At 34.7% G+C, this 17534-nt stretch overlaps 1 protein-coding gene across 1 annotated transcript; it reads right to left on the bottom strand.

Moving 5' to 3' along the window:
- Positions 1–11859: 11859 nt before the first annotated feature.
- On the bottom strand, positions 11860–14464 carry LOC111399499 (IQ domain-containing protein IQM6-like). The gene is made up of 8 exons (XM_023026853.1): positions 14071–14464; positions 13869–13983; positions 13727–13792; positions 13557–13645; positions 13375–13462; positions 12944–13183; positions 12745–12846; positions 11860–12644 (listed from the first exon to the last, which is right to left on the bottom strand). The coding sequence occupies exons 1-8, from the start codon at positions 14211–14213 to the stop codon at positions 11973–11975; spliced, it is 1515 nt and encodes a 504-aa protein (XP_022882621.1). The 5' UTR covers positions 14214–14464; the 3' UTR covers positions 11860–11972.
- Positions 14465–17534: the final 3070 nt, after the last annotated feature.

Raw genomic sequence — 17534 nt, 5'->3', positions numbered from 1 at the left:
TTAGGTAGCTCAACCTTCTCTCAAGTAAAGTTCTCATGGAAGGCTTTCATTTCTTCTACCATACCAGACTTCCACTTCGAGTCTTTTCTCTAGAAATGACTAGGAAAATGTGGGAGAAAACTAAAGAGAAAAAGCTTGAGTTTTAGATAAATTATGATAATAAACAAAGTCATACATGGGATACACAACATTAGAAGATGATTTTGAAACCCCAGACCATTAGGTTCTTTACGATCGCGTAAAGGCATTTCCTGGATTGCCGTCGATAGAGTCAAAGTAATAGTATCTAAATATAAGGGAAAAAAAGAAGAAGAAACATGAGAAGAATCATGTACCTTAGGAGTAGTCTTGGAAAAGTCATCTGATGGCATGGTAGTATTGCCAAGAAAAGTCTCAGAACCTGAAGGGATAGAAGCATCCTTGTTCTTTCTTGTATAACCCTATTAGAACAACATTGCTGGTCTTTTACCTTTATTAGTTCCAGACTTTAAAACCTCCCCATAACTCAAATTCAGACCAGATATCTATAATTTCTTTTATCCCAACCATACTCGTTCCTCTTCCTTATTACTAATCTCTCTCTGAAGATGAACTAAGGCTAAATCTTCACAAGAATACGATTCATGTTTACAAAACTCAACAACTCAACATCGATAGATAGTATTATCCTATAGGAGGGGAAGAATTTGTAGCCGTTCTGTGATCTTGCTAATGGGAAGAAGATTATTAAAAGGATTAGGCACAAGTAAGATGGAAGATAAGGAGAGTGACATAAGTTTCTCATTAATTACGTGAACAAACTTAACAGGAAAAGGCGTTATATAGTGTTAAGAAAAGAATATTTGCTAGTTGTAGCCCCTAAATCAAATAAGAAATAACTACACAGAGGACAATTAAAAAACATGAGATGAAGAAGTAGTAGGGATACAATGACAACATGTACAGACTTCTTGTTCCTTCTTTTAACTTGCTGAAATTTAAACTGCTCTGGATAACCATGCTTCTTCCAGCAGACATCTACATTATGAAGTGTACTATTGTAGTGAGTGAAAAGGTGAGGAGGAGGACATGTAGACTTATCGAAGATAGCTGGTTGAGTATAAATTGACATTGTAATTTTAGACAGCCATTTTATAGTCCTCCGTATGAGGGAAATGACGGGAAGAAGATTCATTAGGAGGACGAAGAGTGGCTAGCCGAATACTATTCTTTTGGAAATCCATTGTGGAGCAATTAGAGTGATCTTTTTTGGTTCCATGGTAATTTGTTGCTGTTCTCATGATAGATTGTTGAGCATGCTTTCTATAAGCTTATAAAGGGGAGGTGGCCAAAACACAGCCGCTAACTTGATCCAAGTTTTGATCAAGACCTGTAAGAAACAGACAAATCCAATACTTAGAAGTATACTTTCTTTATTTTTCAATATGAATAAGATTCTTCATATCATTGAGACTTCAATAATCGAGTTCCATAAAGATTGACTCAGTGTAATATTATGCAAAAGGTCAACGATCTTGACGTGATTGAAATGAAAACATCAAGATAGCTCATCTTGATCGCATTCCAATCCTCTTTAGTTGTTCTATATTACACAATGTGGATATCGGCTTATCCATCATGAAGTTTACAATGTGGATATCGGCTTATCCATCATGAAGTTGATTAGCCAAAACTTGACTAGAAAATCTTGGCCCCCATTCATCATAGCCTGGATCATCCTCTGCTAGTGCCATTTTCCTTCTCGTGATGTAGCTCTTCATCCTTCTATCAGCGATGTACATCTTTATAATCTAAGACCAACCCTAGTAAATATTCCCATCAAATTTAATTGTGACTGGAAAAGAGTTACATGGGTGGTTACAATAAGAGGCAATCGAGCAGAGGTACTCATTATAGAATTTCAAGACATAGTAAGGTAGTAGAGGTAGCATCTAGGTTTAGAGAAGGATGATGGCGGCTAAGGGTTTAGGTTGCAAAAAAAAAAAAAAAGACAAGGCAGCAACAAGACTAAGGTTTCAACCAGAAAAAAATAGGGGATAGTAAAATTCTTTGCTTGTATGATCTGACGCCAAATTAAGAAGAGATAATTTGGCCAAATTTATAGCTTTATATTTGTCGAGGGTATTCATACAAGAGTCATTAGTCAATTACATAGTCCAGAAACAGGTTTCTAATTCCTAGCTAAATAAGGTAACATATGTTTAGTAATTAGCCCCCATTCTCCTTTTCATTCTTTTTCTCTCTTATTTTTAACTGCACAATCTTCAACAAAATAATAGTACAAGCAAATAAAAAAAAATTCATTTATTTTCAACCACACATTTTTTCAAAAATTTGGAAAGAACGGGGACCAAATGGTGGCATAATCTCTTAATACACGACTAATCAATGCAGATATTACACAAATTTAAGAATCGAGATAAGCATATCAATGCGTGGATAGCCGAAATTCATAGCCTGTTTACAATAAGCTCAACCAAGGACATGTTGAATTTAATTGTAATCATGCTAAGAATTAACAATCACAAAATAATAAATTGATAAATTGAATTCATACCTGGGAAAGCCATTGTTGACATGAATAATAACAGCTATATCTTTCTCTCATTGCTTTTCACAAAATATTAGCAGTCAATGAGGCAAGATAATAAATTATTGAACCGTCCTATTACGACTGAAACTCTAATAAGGGTTTACATATATTTTCGGTCCATATACTTAAAATTACCACATCATATTAAACACAACCCGTAAGGTATGAAAGGCATAATTGATCACTTTAATAAACTTGTCCAAATCTAAATATCATTATGAGCCATACATCTAACCCGTAAAATTTACAATCAAAAGTGAAGCCCATATTTGGAATTATCCCAACATTCTCCCACTTACGCAAACATTTGATTGTTATAACAAAACTTTTAACACCCAGGTTAGACTACATAGGTGACCACAAAAATATAGCTCCAATGACGACACTTTACACAACATGATCTGGTTCAACAAGAATGCCAGCACCGAACATGAAAGTTATTACATCAATTAAGCGATGTAAGACCATTTCACAGCTACAAATGCCAACATCCTTATCGACAAAGATCCCTATCCTTCAATCAATGTGGTATGAACTTAGCACTAAATGTGACAAAAAACTTTGCTAATTCATATCAGTCATCATATGCTTCAGATCAAAATGAAGCCACATGTCCCTAAAAAAGACTCATCTTATATCTTTATCTGCCATATCTCGAGATTACATAATATCATAATGAAAAGAAATAAGTTAAATGCATGCTCAAAATAAATTCATAGATAAGAAAAAAATATTTCATTATCACAGGGGGCTGTACTCGAAAAATATATGGGTTGCCTACGTACCTTGTAAAGAGATCAAGTCCAAGACATAGTTCTCTTACATAAATAACTCCCACTAATAAAAAATATCAAATGTTTTCACAATGCCATATTAGTAACATGTGTCTTAAAGACTTTTGGAGCGAATCCTTTAGTCAAAGGATCTACAATCATTACTTTTGTATTGATATGTTCTATTTTTGTCTTTCCTTCCTTGATTTTGTCTCTAGCCACAGTATGCTTTGACCTATTAGAACGTTTATTATTCTTTAAAAAGAATACTGCTGCACTGTTATCACAATAAATAATGATTGGTTTTGAGATGGAATCAACAACTTTCAATCCAGAGACGAAATTTCTCAACCAAATAGCTTGGACTGTAGCCCCATAACATGCAACAAATTCAGCTTGCATGGTAGAAGATGCCACTAGAGTCTGTTTAGTACTTTTTCAAGAGATAGCACCACCATCTAACGTGAAAATGTAACCTGGGGTTGATTTCAAATCATCTTGACATCTAGCAAAATCAGAATCTAAATAACCTACCACACCAAGGTGATTTGAACGTTGGAATTTAAGCATATAACCTTCAGTTTTCTTTAGGTATCTCATAACTTTCTTAGTTGCTTTCCAATGTTCTTGTCCTGAATTCGACTGAAACCTACTAAGAACACTGATTGCATAGGCTATATCCGATCTATTGCAAACTTGAGCATACATCAAGCTCCCCACAGCATTTGCATATGGAATCATTTTCATAGATTCACTTTCTAGCCCATTCCTTGGAGATTGAGTTTTGGTAAACTTATCCCCTTTTATCATAGGTACATCACCAGGTGCACAGTTCTGCATATTGAACCTTTCTAGAACACGTCAAGCTTTCTGAGAAAGTCCCAATAAGCCACGATTTCTATCACGAAGTATTTCAACGCCAAGCACATAAGAGGCTTTTCCAAGATCTTTCATCTCAAAATTAGCAAACAACATTTCTTTGTCTCATGGAGCAACCACAATTTACTTCTAGTAAGCAAAATATCATCAACATACAGGACAAGAAAAATGAAATTTCTCCCACTGATTTTGAGATAAATGCATTGATCTACTTATTTTCAACAAAACCAAGAGAAGTTACAACCTCGTCAAATTTCAAATACCACTATCGAGATGCTTGCTTAAGGTCATATAAGAATTTGTTTAACTTACACACCAAGTTTTCTTTTCCTTTCACAACAAACCTTCAGGTTGTCTCATGTAAGCCTTTTCAAAAAGGTCTTCATCCAAAAATGATGTCTTAACATCTATTTGATGAAGTTCTAAATTATAGTGTGCCACAAATGCAATAATAATTCAAAAGGAATCTTTTGATGAAACAGGTGAGAAGATTTCAATATAATCAATGCCCTCTCGCTGAATAAAACCTTTTACAACCAATTTTGCCTTCTTTCGTTCAACATTACCTTTAAAATCTGACTTACTTTTGAAAATCCTCTTATTATCTATAGCTTTAGCTTCTGAAGGAAGTTCAACAGGATCCCAAACTTTATTCTTTTCCGTAGAATTCATTTCGTCATCCATACCCATTTATCTGCATCAGAACTTGTTAATGCTTGATTATAAGTTACAGAATCAACAATATGCCTAATATTAAAATCACTCTCCAATAAATATGTAATATAGTCATTGGGCAATGTAGATCTATTTTCCCTTTGTGATCTCCTAACTTGTAGCGCAAGAACTGATTCAATCGTTGGTGGAGGGATTGAAAGTTTCCCTTGGTTTCTTGGTTCTTCATTAACAACTTCAATTGGTTAAGAACCAACTCTTTCCTGTATAATAGGAATTAGAACAACAGCTTGATTTAGCTTAAAAATTTTTTTTCTCAATGTGGAACTCCCACTATCTCCAAAATCATGCTCCAAAAATTTTGTAGTAATGGACTCAAAATTTCTAGTGCCACGATTTAGACAGTAGAATTTATATCCATTTGATCTATCTGAGTAGCCAATAAAGTAATCAGGAGTGGATTTCTGGTCTAATTTCTTTTCAAATAGATTATAAATCCCAACCTCAGCTGGACATATTTATCCATTTATCTGCATCAGGACTTGTTAATGCTTGATTATAAGTTACAGAATCAACAATATGCCTAATATTAAAATCACTCTCCAATAAATATGTAATATAGTCATTGGGCAATGTAGATCTATTTTCCCTTTGTGATCTCCTAACTTGTAGCGCAAGAACCGATTCAATCGTTGGTGGAGGGATTGAAAGTTTCCCTTGGTTTCTTGGTTCTTCATTAACAACTTCAATTGGTTAAGAACCAACTCTTTCCTGTATAATAGGAATTAGAACAACAGCTTGATTTAGCTCAAAATTTTTTTTCTCAATGTGGAACTCCCACTATCTCCAAAATCATGCTCCAAAAATTTTGTAGTAATGGACTCAAAATTTCTAGTGCCACGATTTAGACAGTAGAATTTATATCCATTTGATCTATCCGAGTAGCCAATAAAGTAATCAGGAGTGGATTTCTGGTCTAATTTCTTTTCAAATAGATTATAAATCCCAACCTCAGCTGGACATCTCCAAACTTTGAAATGAGCTAAACTTAACTTACATCATGTCCATAATTCAAATGGTATCTTTGCATCCGCTTTACTTAGAACTCTATTTAAAATATACATAGCCGTTTTCAAAGCTTCACCCTATAAATATTCAGGCAAATTTGTTTTACTCATCATGCTCCTGATCATATCTTTTAAAGTTCGATTATATCTCTCAGAAACACTATTCTACTCAGGTGTCCCTGACAGGGTGTATTGAGACACTATTCCATATTTTTGTAAAAACTTTGCAAAATCATCCATATTTTGACCAGACTCGTCATATTTCCTATTGTATTCACTACCACCGTTAGATCTTACAACCTTGATACTTTTTCCACATTGTTTTCCTACTTCCATTTTAAAAATCTTGAATTTCTCAAGTGCATGAGATTTATCATTAATCAGGTAAACATATCCATATCATGAGAAATCATCAATAAAGGCTATGAAGTATTTGTTCCCATATATGGTGGAAGGCAAAGGTCCACTAATATCAGTACATACCAAGTCCAAAATTTCATTACTCCTAGTTGAACCTTTCCTTGTAGACCTAGTTAATTTTCCTCTTATACAATCAACACAAGTGTCAAAGTCAGAGAAGTCTAGAGGGAGAAGTATCTCAGCTCTTACCAATCTTTCCATTTTATCCCTTGAAATGTGATCCAACAGTTTATGCCACAACATAGATGACGATTCACAAACTAAAGCCATTTTCTTTGTACATTGGTAACACAAGAGACTTCACCAAGAGAAGAAGAAGACAATTTGTATAAACTATCAAATAAAAGTCCATTTTCAATCAAATGAGAATCATAAAATAACTCAAACATTCCATTACCAAAATTAAAAGAAAAACCACAAGCATCTAGTTTCGATATAGAAATTAAATTCCGTCTCATTTGTGGTACAAAAACTGTATTTTCCAAAACAAGAGAAAAACTAGACTTTAAAGTCAACTTCACTACTCTTATAAACTCAACATTCACTTGAACTCCATTTCCAATGCTCAAGCTCACTTCATTCTCACTTGACTTCCATTTGTTTGTGAATCCCTGCAAAGAATTCGCAAAGTAAATATTAGCTCCAGAGTCTAACCACCAAGAATTCAAAATCACATCTACTGAAAAAGGTTCAAAACAAACCAAAGCCAAAGGACAACCTGCAGAGCTCTTCTTCTTTTCCAACTAGGTCTTAAACTTAAAATAGTCTTTCTGCCAATGACCCTTATTTTTATTGAACTTGCATTGATTATTTTTCTTCACAATTCCTTTTGGACCACTAAAATTTTTATTCTACTGATTTCGGTGTAATTTATTACCCTTACGGAACTTAGGCTTATGGTTATGAGAAGGGCCCCTTGTTCTGTGATGGCTGAAAAGCTAATTGCACAATTTCAACAGTTTCACTTCGTATCCTATGCTCATCTTGGGCACACACTGCAATAAGATCATTCAAATCCCATTTATCTTGGTCAGCATTGTAGACGACCTTAAGCTGATTAAACTAGTTAGGAAGACTATTTAAAACATGATAGACTAGAAAAGGCTTCGCAACGGGAATGTTAAGAGCTTTTAGCTTAAATGATCTATTTATCATCTTCATAATGTGCTCCCTAACACCACTTGTACCATCATATTTCATATTCATCTATTTATCTATTAGATCTGAGTTTCTACTTTATCAGACTCAATAAATTTCTCTCCTATGGCATCCATAAAACATTTAACATTTTCATTATCGGGGATGGCACCCATGATGGAATTAGATATGGATCACTTAATGATATTCAAACAGAGTTTGTTGGCCCTTTCCCACTTTTCATACTCTGCTACATATTCAACAGTGCTCTTACCTATTCGTTTATCAAGCTTTTTCTTCATTGCAAAGTCCAAGCCCAAAAAACCAAGTGCTATTTCTACATCTCATTTCTATCTCACATAATTATTTCCAATAAATGTTTTAATGGCAGAAAATTGACTCGAAAGAGATAATGCATTATAAATAGTGGAAACATAAAGCATCATATTCAATATCATCCAAACATAATGCTATATTCAACTAATTAACATGGACAATTAATTATATAGTCCGTAATTTAAATCAAAATCATATGAATTTTATTACGATAAGAGCCTAGATGCATCATCATAAATTCACCTTTAGGCTGACAATATAATCTGATATAAGATACTTTTAAAACACATCATATAACTAGTTAACAAAATTACATTGGCTTTCGAAATTCCAACACCTTTGGGTAGAAGGAGATTTCTAGACCACAGTAAACTCGTTAACCGCCTTATACCATTTTTTCAAAAATATCACATATAATAACACTTTTGGGCAAGTTATTATATGCAATAAATCAAAATTGTTGGGCAAAAATATATATTTTTTAATTGTAGAGAAAATCGAATAAATATTAATGAGTGTGCCACTTTGGCAACTACCACTAATTTTTATTTCAAAATATTTCTCTTTCAGTGGAAACATAAGAATCGTTCAACGCTCATGAAAAATTCAATCACAAAATCGTTCAAGTTTCAATAAAATTTTAATTAGGTCAAAAATTAAAATTTTAGGGTCAAAACTTTAAAAATTTAAATTAAAAGCCCTTATCAAAATCAAATTCAAAATCATATTAAAATTTCCCCTAGTTCAAAATTATAAACAAGTCCTTCAATTTCGATAATTACATGACAGGTCCTTTATTTAAAATTACAAACAGGCCCTTAAATGATAATTGCAACTGAGGGCTCGAAACTCAATTATTTGCGGTTGAAGCCCCCCTCCCCTTGGCCCCCTTTTTGCAGAAGACCAGAATAATAATTTTTTTCTCATGTGCAGCCTCGGCGACGCCGCACCATCCAATTTTTGGTGTGCCATTGCTGTCGGTGCTTGCTCACAGCAGCACTACTCATCGACCTAGCAGTGTCGCGGTGCTCGTTGCAGTCGCGACGGTCGACTGCCGTGGATGGGCCTGCTCCCACAATTTTTTATTTTTATTTTCTCTTCCATCAACATCAATCACAATTTCACAGCAAGAAAAATATAGATAGAACAATTAGCAACCAAGCATATTGTACAACACACAAAACCCAGATCATGAATTGTCTCAACTTAGAAGCCTCCAAATTAAAATCAGCCACCTATTGAAGTTGAATTCAGCCGTGGGTAGGAGAGTGAATAGGTGTGTGCAGATTCGATTTTTAGGATTTCTTTAGATATGTCCATATATAATGAATGTATATGATAAATATATGCACAGAACAAAAATTAATGCACCCTTTTTTTTTATTTCAAAACTTTGTGAAAACATAACAATTCCAAATACTTAAATTGACAGGTAGCGAAAACTTTAGAATTATTCAATTAGAGAAAGCATATTATTTTAATGACGGACCCTGATCTTAACATGATGACTCTGATACCAATTGATGAATTTAATTGTAATCATTCTAAGATTCAGGAATCAAAAAATAATAAATTGATAAATCGAATTCATACATACGGAAGTCATTATTAACATGAATAATAGCAGCTAGATATTTCTCTCCTTACTCCTCACAAAATATTAGTTGTTAATGGGGCAAGCTAATGAAACATTATGGAGAGGGGAGTAAACCTAGCTTTTATATAGAAAATTATTGAGCCATCTCATTACGCTTAAAATGCTAATTATGGTTTATATATATTTTCAACCCACATACTTAAAATTTCCACATCATATTAAATACAATTCGTAAGGTATAAAAAAAGGCCCAATTAATCACTTTAAAAAATGGGGAAAATTCATATCATGTATTCTTAACACCATTTCAAAAATCAGGTAAGAAGTTTGAAAATTCAAAATTCATGTTTGTATTTAATTAATTAAAATTATTTATTAAATAAATATATTAAAATCACAGTTAAACAATTAATGGTCACTGATTTATTTACTGGTTGCATATCATCAAATTAATTGGTCACGGATTATTTCGAGACCACAAATCGAAAATTTTATATGTCATAGATTATAAATTTTAAGGTTACAAACCAAATCCCTGATGTCACAGATTATTTTTTAATCACAGACTATCAAATTTTAAAGTCACAGACCACCGCTAACAAAAAAAATACATCGACAATCAACCCAAACCACCAACTTGCATCACCACGACCAACACCACCACCGTCGCCGCACACCACACCAACACCAACACAAACACCAACAACACTAACATCAACACCATAGCAAACACCACCACCCACATCGCACCAACAAAACCGCACACATACTACGGATCGGCCACCTTCACCACTTGCATCAATAACCATCACCATCAACCACAACACACCAAGCCACCAACACAGCCAGAACCACCACCAAACTCCGACTACAACCAGAATACCACCATCGCAGTCTTACCTAGATCCACCGTACCTGGCACCACCATTAAAAAAAAAAAAAAACCAACCACACCATCGTCGCCTGAACCAAACTACCACCGTGTCACTCCACAAATGTCACTACATCACCATCAAGCACAGAGAAGCTGCACAGAGAAATCACCACATCACCATGTCAAACACCACAAACGCTATCACATCAACGTCGGGCAGCGATGCCGGTCTCACATCGGACTGGAGAGAGAACTGGCAGCAGCGCTGATCTCACCACACGATAAACTGTAGCAGATCGAACGAAGAGAGATAACCGTAGATCGAAAAGTGAGAGAACTGGCAGCGACGCTGGTCTCACATCGGAATCGGCACCACTCTTCAGACGTTGCCACTACAATGACGACTTCTCTGCCGACAACTTGTTATAGAGAAATATGGGTGAGAAGGAGATGGTAGAAAGAGAAAGGAAAATGAGAAAGTGTCTAGGATTTGGAATAATTGGGGTAAATATGTAATATTTAATATTTTATTTGATACCTGATTTATGCACAAAGAATCTTTAACCTTGATGTTTGAATTCCAGTCTTTAAATACCTGGAATTTTGTAATTTTCCCTTAAAAAATTTTGCCCGAATACAAATATCATTATGATCCATATATCTAACCCGTAAAATTTACAATCGAATGTGAAGTCCATATTTGGAATTATTCTAACAAGACATACTAAGCTACTTTTAGGTAGAGATATTTGAGAATATTATTTTTTGAAAAGTGATTTTTTGGAGAATGCGTGGTTAAAAAGTGAAAAAATAGGAAAGGCTACGAGTCCATGTGAATACTCTTTACTAAAAAATGTGTAGTTGAAAATGAGATTGAAAAAAAAAATGAATAGCAAAATGGGCTAATTATTTAATATATATGTGTCTCAAATTTCAAATTTTCAAGGTTTTGGGATTTTACCCTTTTATTGAAATTTTCTTTGGGCGCTGTTTGATCTTTTCTGTTATGTTTTTTATATTGCGTGGGTAACTGGGGAAAGGGAAATTTGAGGTTACTGTGGCAAACTTTGGCTCAAATTTGAAAGCATCAGCCATATCAATATGCCAAATGAGAAAAATGACCTGTTAGCATCATTGATGTTAAAGATCATGTTTGCATAATAATGCGGATCATGTATTTAAATCAATTTTTTTAAGATGTGAACACAAGTGTGGATTAGGTGATGTTGCCCCCCTCCTTTTTCTTACTTCCGTGTCTAGTTTAACTTTTGGATTCACTTATTCTAAATATAAGGGATTTGTCTGACGGGGATCTTAATTCAAATATTTGGTTCTTGCCAACGTTTTATTTGGAATGGAGTACGTAGTATTCCCGTTCAAGTTTCATCTAGCAAGTTCACGCAGAAGTTGTTGACTGGCAGTGCCGGACGCACACCAACCCCAACCTAAAGAAGAACTGCGAAGTTTCTGTTGTGAACAATCCAAATCAGAGCTTGTGTCAGACTGTTCACATTACTGTAAAACGTTATTCATCTAATACTGATATACCGGTGTCTGTCACCATGGAAAAAATAAAAATAAATAAAAATAAAAATAAAAATTCAGGAAGCATTGAATTGTTGATTTATGTGCATAAACTGGTAGGACTAGGAGGAGGAATCCTTAGAAGTGATCTAGCGTTTTTAGGAGGTGATGACTGTGATTTTCTTGGAGACAAATGTACCTCCTCTAGAACAAGGAATTGGAGTTCCGAAGGATAATCTCTCACACATCCTATTCGTGGACCAGCTCCTGTTGTCCATCTGCACGAAAGTTGATTCCCCAACTGATATGATCGCATTCCTTTATGCGAGCTTATTCTTTTGATAATCTTTTCTTTTGGTATGGTTTCTTCATACTCTCCCTCCTTTCCGTCGTCATCAAATAAGTTTTGTTTGGAGACAGAAAATTCTGAATCTGACAAACATTCCTCTGGTGTTTCGTATCCATCTGATTCACTATCCCTGGTGTCAAAGTTAGGCCCTTGGTGTGGTGTCTTGAACAACTCATACGCCCCGTCCTCCCTTCTGGGAATTTGAAGAACGGCAATTTTTGAGTGTAATTTCCGGGACCATCTTGATATGCATGGATTTACATTTTCAGCATCCTTGGAATATTTTTTGCTGGAATCAGTTATCTCCCCATCTACCTCTTTTGCATTGCTGTTTTCACTGGTGGCTCGACTGATATCTGGTGCTGATATGCTATTACTACGAGGGCCAATGACACTAACTTCCTCTTTATTATTTGATGCTTTCTGTACACCAGATAGTAATTCAATATATGTAAAATGTATTTTTTTTTTTTTACCCATAACTTAACCTGAGATAATTCCTTAGAAAGATGCATCATCTTACCTGGACGACACTCAGATTGACGTTGTGCTCCATAAGAAACGAAATGAATTCCTCAAAATTTTCTTCTGTTGGGAGATAGTGCCCACTGTGAGGCCAAACCGCCTATTTTCCAAAATTTTAGGTACATCTATTAGAAGTCTGAAATGATCAATGCAAAAATATTAGCTGAAAACAAAGAAGAAATTGATCGTATGTGTACCTTAATAACACCTTCTTCGACTTCTAATCTTCCAGCAGACAAAGTGGCACCACCAGCCAAGAAACTTGAATGTTGAAAAGTGCCTTTTTTCTTCTGCCCAACGTATAAAGTTTTGGACACACTCAGTACAAAGATCCACTTAACGTCTCCTGGTCCTTCCCTTGTGTCGAGAAGCTTCCCACTCTGCGCATAGATGAACTTGCCATCCTCTATGACGACTTCATAGATCTTCCTCTCTGTCTGCAGAAACAAATATAAGTAATTTGGACACATTTTCTTCGTTATGAAGAGAAAATTTGAAGGACCTTTAGAAAATTAAAAGACTGCTTTTTTTATGTATGCTGATGCACGTATATAAGATTTTCAAATTCCTACAGCCCAGTGACATGAATCCAAGGTCACAATCCCAAATGTGGGAAAATGAAGCTTACCGGACCAAGATACTTGATGCATTGATGGTGAAGCTTTGATCGAGGGCACCTCTCAAGATTTACTTCTTTACCTTCTCCAATGTCCAGCCTGCAATTCAGGAAACCGGATGCTCTTAAGTGATCTTTAATAATGAAGAGAAGCTAAAATTCGGCAGTAGTTTTCTGGTTCAAATTAATATTACCAGTAGAAGAAAGGCTGTTTACTGTCACATTGGAGCCAGTTGACATAATAATATTGCAGGTTGTGACCATAGCGGTGTCGAGGATCAATCTACAAGAAAATAAGAAAAAATGTCACCAAGGGCTAATACCATATATCATCGTTTGAACTTTCTCTAGAGGTGCAACTTACAGCTTCGAGCCAATGCTGCAAAGCGAGTTTACGTGCCTTATCATCCTTGGACAAACCTTTCCCCACCTGTTATTGAAAGACAAAAGGCTTAAATCTATGGGATAACGCTCTAATAAATATGCAGTGATTGCAACAATTCTACCTTAGCAGCTCTGGTTCTTGCTCTTGACCAACGTGAAATAGCAGTTTCAGGTTTTTCAATAGCAAAGAAAGACATAGAACTACGTTTGAGCTCTGCGAAATCTAAGAGCTTCCACCTGAATATCACAGAAAAATATTGAAAATCTATAATGTTAAACGGAAAAGCAGAGAAAAAAATATATATTCAGGCAGTTAAAACTTACCATCTCTGCTCGACTAAGACTGCACAATCTGCTAATTGCCTTCGGGTTCTAAAACTCTTATATGTTTTCTGCACTTTTAAGGCAGCCAGATTTCTCTTTTTACCAAACTCTTTATGAACATTTTCATCAGACGTGGTTTCCATTTCCCGCCCTTTAAAGCCGAGGGAGCCTTGAAGGATTGTCTTCTCAGACTTCAATATTGCAGGTTTAGAATCTGGACAGCTCGACCCAACGGATCAAGAAATCCATACATCATCACCTCCAAAACTTGTCGATAAGCAAGACTTGAACTGGCTAACCAAATCATCAAAATTAGCTAATGGATACGAAAATGCCATTCCGATTCCACTACTTGTATCCTATCACCAATCTGCATATTTTCATGAATTATAATTATTATCAAGTCGAATGAAAAGCGCACCATAACAAGAATACGACAATAAAATCAAATTCCCAAATGCCATCTGTGGAAGAACAATGGTAAATCATAAATGTTGGCCTAACAAAAACTTTAACAGGAAAAAAAGGGTGGGGCAAAAAACCTTGGATGAAATAATAGAAAGATTCATAATTTTAATATGTTATGTGTACATTAGAATTAAAATCTAATCAACAACAATCACTTATTAATTTTGTACCATCCTTACAATAATATGAATCAAAATGACCAAAAGCCGAATCAAAGCCTAAGAAAGATTTCATCGTAATGCAACATCAAACAAGAAATCTGTCGATTCAAAAAAGAATAGACTAGAAAATTGAGTTTTCTTACGTGAATGCAGTGTTGGATACGATTGAAAATCAATATGAAATGAGAGGTCAAAAGACGAATAGCAATGTGAGAGAGGCCGTGTAAGATGGGGTGTTTTAAGGTAAACATTTCTAGGAGTAGTTGGTTGGTTAATTAACTGTTTATTGAATATAAAGTCAGAAAAGTTTAATGAATGTTAGCTGTTTGTCCTCCTTCATCATATCGATACACGTGGCATCTGGCCTATGGCCATTAACAAACTCTCATCTCAGTTTTTTCCCACATCGACTCAATAAAAAGTAACAAAATAGGGAAGATGGTGGGCTAGTCTAGGATAGAATAACCTCTTCTAGTAATGCATATCGAACCATTTGGAGTAAGATCACATTCAACAGCATCTACACGAATAGATCGCATTGGAACTTGCCTAAAATTCTGTATGTGTGAATTAAAAAAGCATCAACATGAATAGATTGTATTGGAACTTACACGAATAGATTGTATTGGAACTTACCTAAAATTTCTATATGTGTGAATTAAAAAAGTCTTTAATTGGTGTGATAACTAATCACGAATCTTGTTGTTTCAGATTATATGTGACTATTCAAAAAGTTACATTATGAAAAGTCATGAGCTTTTGATAGAGTGCAATCTAAACAATTTAATATGGAAAATGTGTGAGCTAATGATCTATATTAATTTATGTTAAAAAATTCAACCATTTCTAAAAGATACTTGAAAATATAAAAATAGGGACATCAGAATTTCATATTTCCTACCCCAAATCAATTCAATAATAATTGATTTCTAAACTCCCTCATCTGTTTGAAATATTCTTCCTTTTTTTTTTTGGCTGAAATTAAATTTGTTTATATAATTATTAGAAATAAAATTTGGTTCAAGCAATTTTAGTTCGTATCTATTCCGTTTGTGAAAAATACTTAACACTTTGGTTCGTCCAACAAGATTAGCATTGTACCATATTAATTTTGAAAGAAGTGTTATATCTTGAGAGACAGACATCCATTTGGTCTTGTTAGTACCAATCTAGGAGGCGAAATCTATCTTAAAGAGATTTGCAGTCACATTATCTTAAAGAGATTTGCATTCGCATATCTCACTTTCTTTTATTGCCTTATTTATCTTTTTCTTGAATTCCAGTAAATCATTGCTTTGCTTAATTTTCATGCACGTATCTTGATTTCGATAAATTGAAACTCTATTCGGTAAATTACACTAGTAAGTTGCAATTTTATTGCATTTGTCAATACAAATTTTTGATAAACGATATATAATTCGTGCACCAATTTCTTCAACAATCTTAAGATAAATCTCATTTTATTGAATTTTATATTCTATTTTTGTGAGTGGATTGATATTAAAAAAATTATTTAGATTCGTGTTGAATACAACATCATATTTTTGAAATTAATCATAGAATATCATTTTAGAATTGTGCGCTCTCGTCAATATTCTTCCAACAATCATTAAAATTTTTGCAAAATTTAAGGGGTAACTGGCACAAAATCTCATTGACCTTTGCCCCTATTGTGAAATATTTCCTATCTTTTAGATTGGCGAAAAATCTCTTATATTCGAACTTTTTAATTTTGCCATCAATAATTTCAAACCTTTAAAACTTATCTTCTTCCACAACTCCACCCCCAACCACCCCATACCACCCCACCCTACCCTACCCTCTTCTCAAAATTTATCTTCTTCCTCAATTCCACCCTTACCATTCTTGAGGTTTTATACATAATTGCCAAAAAAAATGGAAAAATTATACTCAAAAAGGGATTAATGATATGATACGTGACTCCGGAGCGATATACCATTCCTTTTATTTATTAGCACTCTTGTATCTGGCGATTTCTTGACCTATCCTTTAGCAGGAGTGCTGCTGATTGACGAATTGCTTAAACTAGTGGAGAGGCCATCCTTCAGTTATCGAGGTTTTTCTCTATTTTGAAGCATTTTTTCAACTTCTTTGCCCATTGAAGATTTATTCAAAGAGTGAGGCATCAGGAGGTACTCGAATTTGCACCCATGTTTTTTGAAGATATAAAGCGTAGGATGGTAAAATTTATGGTGATAAAACAACTGAAGGAGTAGCCTGGAGTTAAATGTTTCATTAGCCACCGAATTTTGCACTTTGTCACGACTTACTCACCCAACTTCAAGAATCCGCTTAGTGGCCACCGAACTTAGGTCCATTGCTTCCCATCATTCATTGGATGAATTTCGTCTTTGGCTCCATGTACGTGGTAGACGGTAAATCTGAGTGGATCATTAGATGCTCAAGTGGATCCTCCACATCAACCAAACATGCCTCAGCTTCAACTCCACCATCCCCCGTCGTCCTCCTCACCAAACCCACCAAAAAGCTGCTCCAACCACCACCAGCTCCAATTTCCCCCACCTCTTCCCAAGTCCTCAAAAATTGTTAGTATGCAAATAACAATCAGAACAAGATTTATATGAGATTATAAAAGTATGCAATTTATTGAGCATCAAGTTCAATTATTTATACAGCAACTGAATAACTAATTTGCAGAATAATATGCTACATAAAAGCATAAAAATTTATTTCCAATAAAATAGCATAAAGAAAAGGCCATAGTCTAACTGTCACTTGACTTCTTCAAAGCACATCATATGTAACAATATCTATCCATGTCAGCAGCTTCATGTGTCATATTGATCAACACTC

The sequence above is a fragment of the Olea europaea genome, chromosome 9, assembly GCF_002742605.1.
Source record: "Olea europaea var. sylvestris chromosome 9, O_europaea_v1, whole genome shotgun sequence".
NCBI classification, from domain to species: Eukaryota; Viridiplantae; Streptophyta; class Magnoliopsida; order Lamiales; family Oleaceae; genus Olea; species Olea europaea.
Note: the sequence above shows the minus strand (reverse complement) of the source record. Positions and strands in the feature narration are given on the sequence as shown.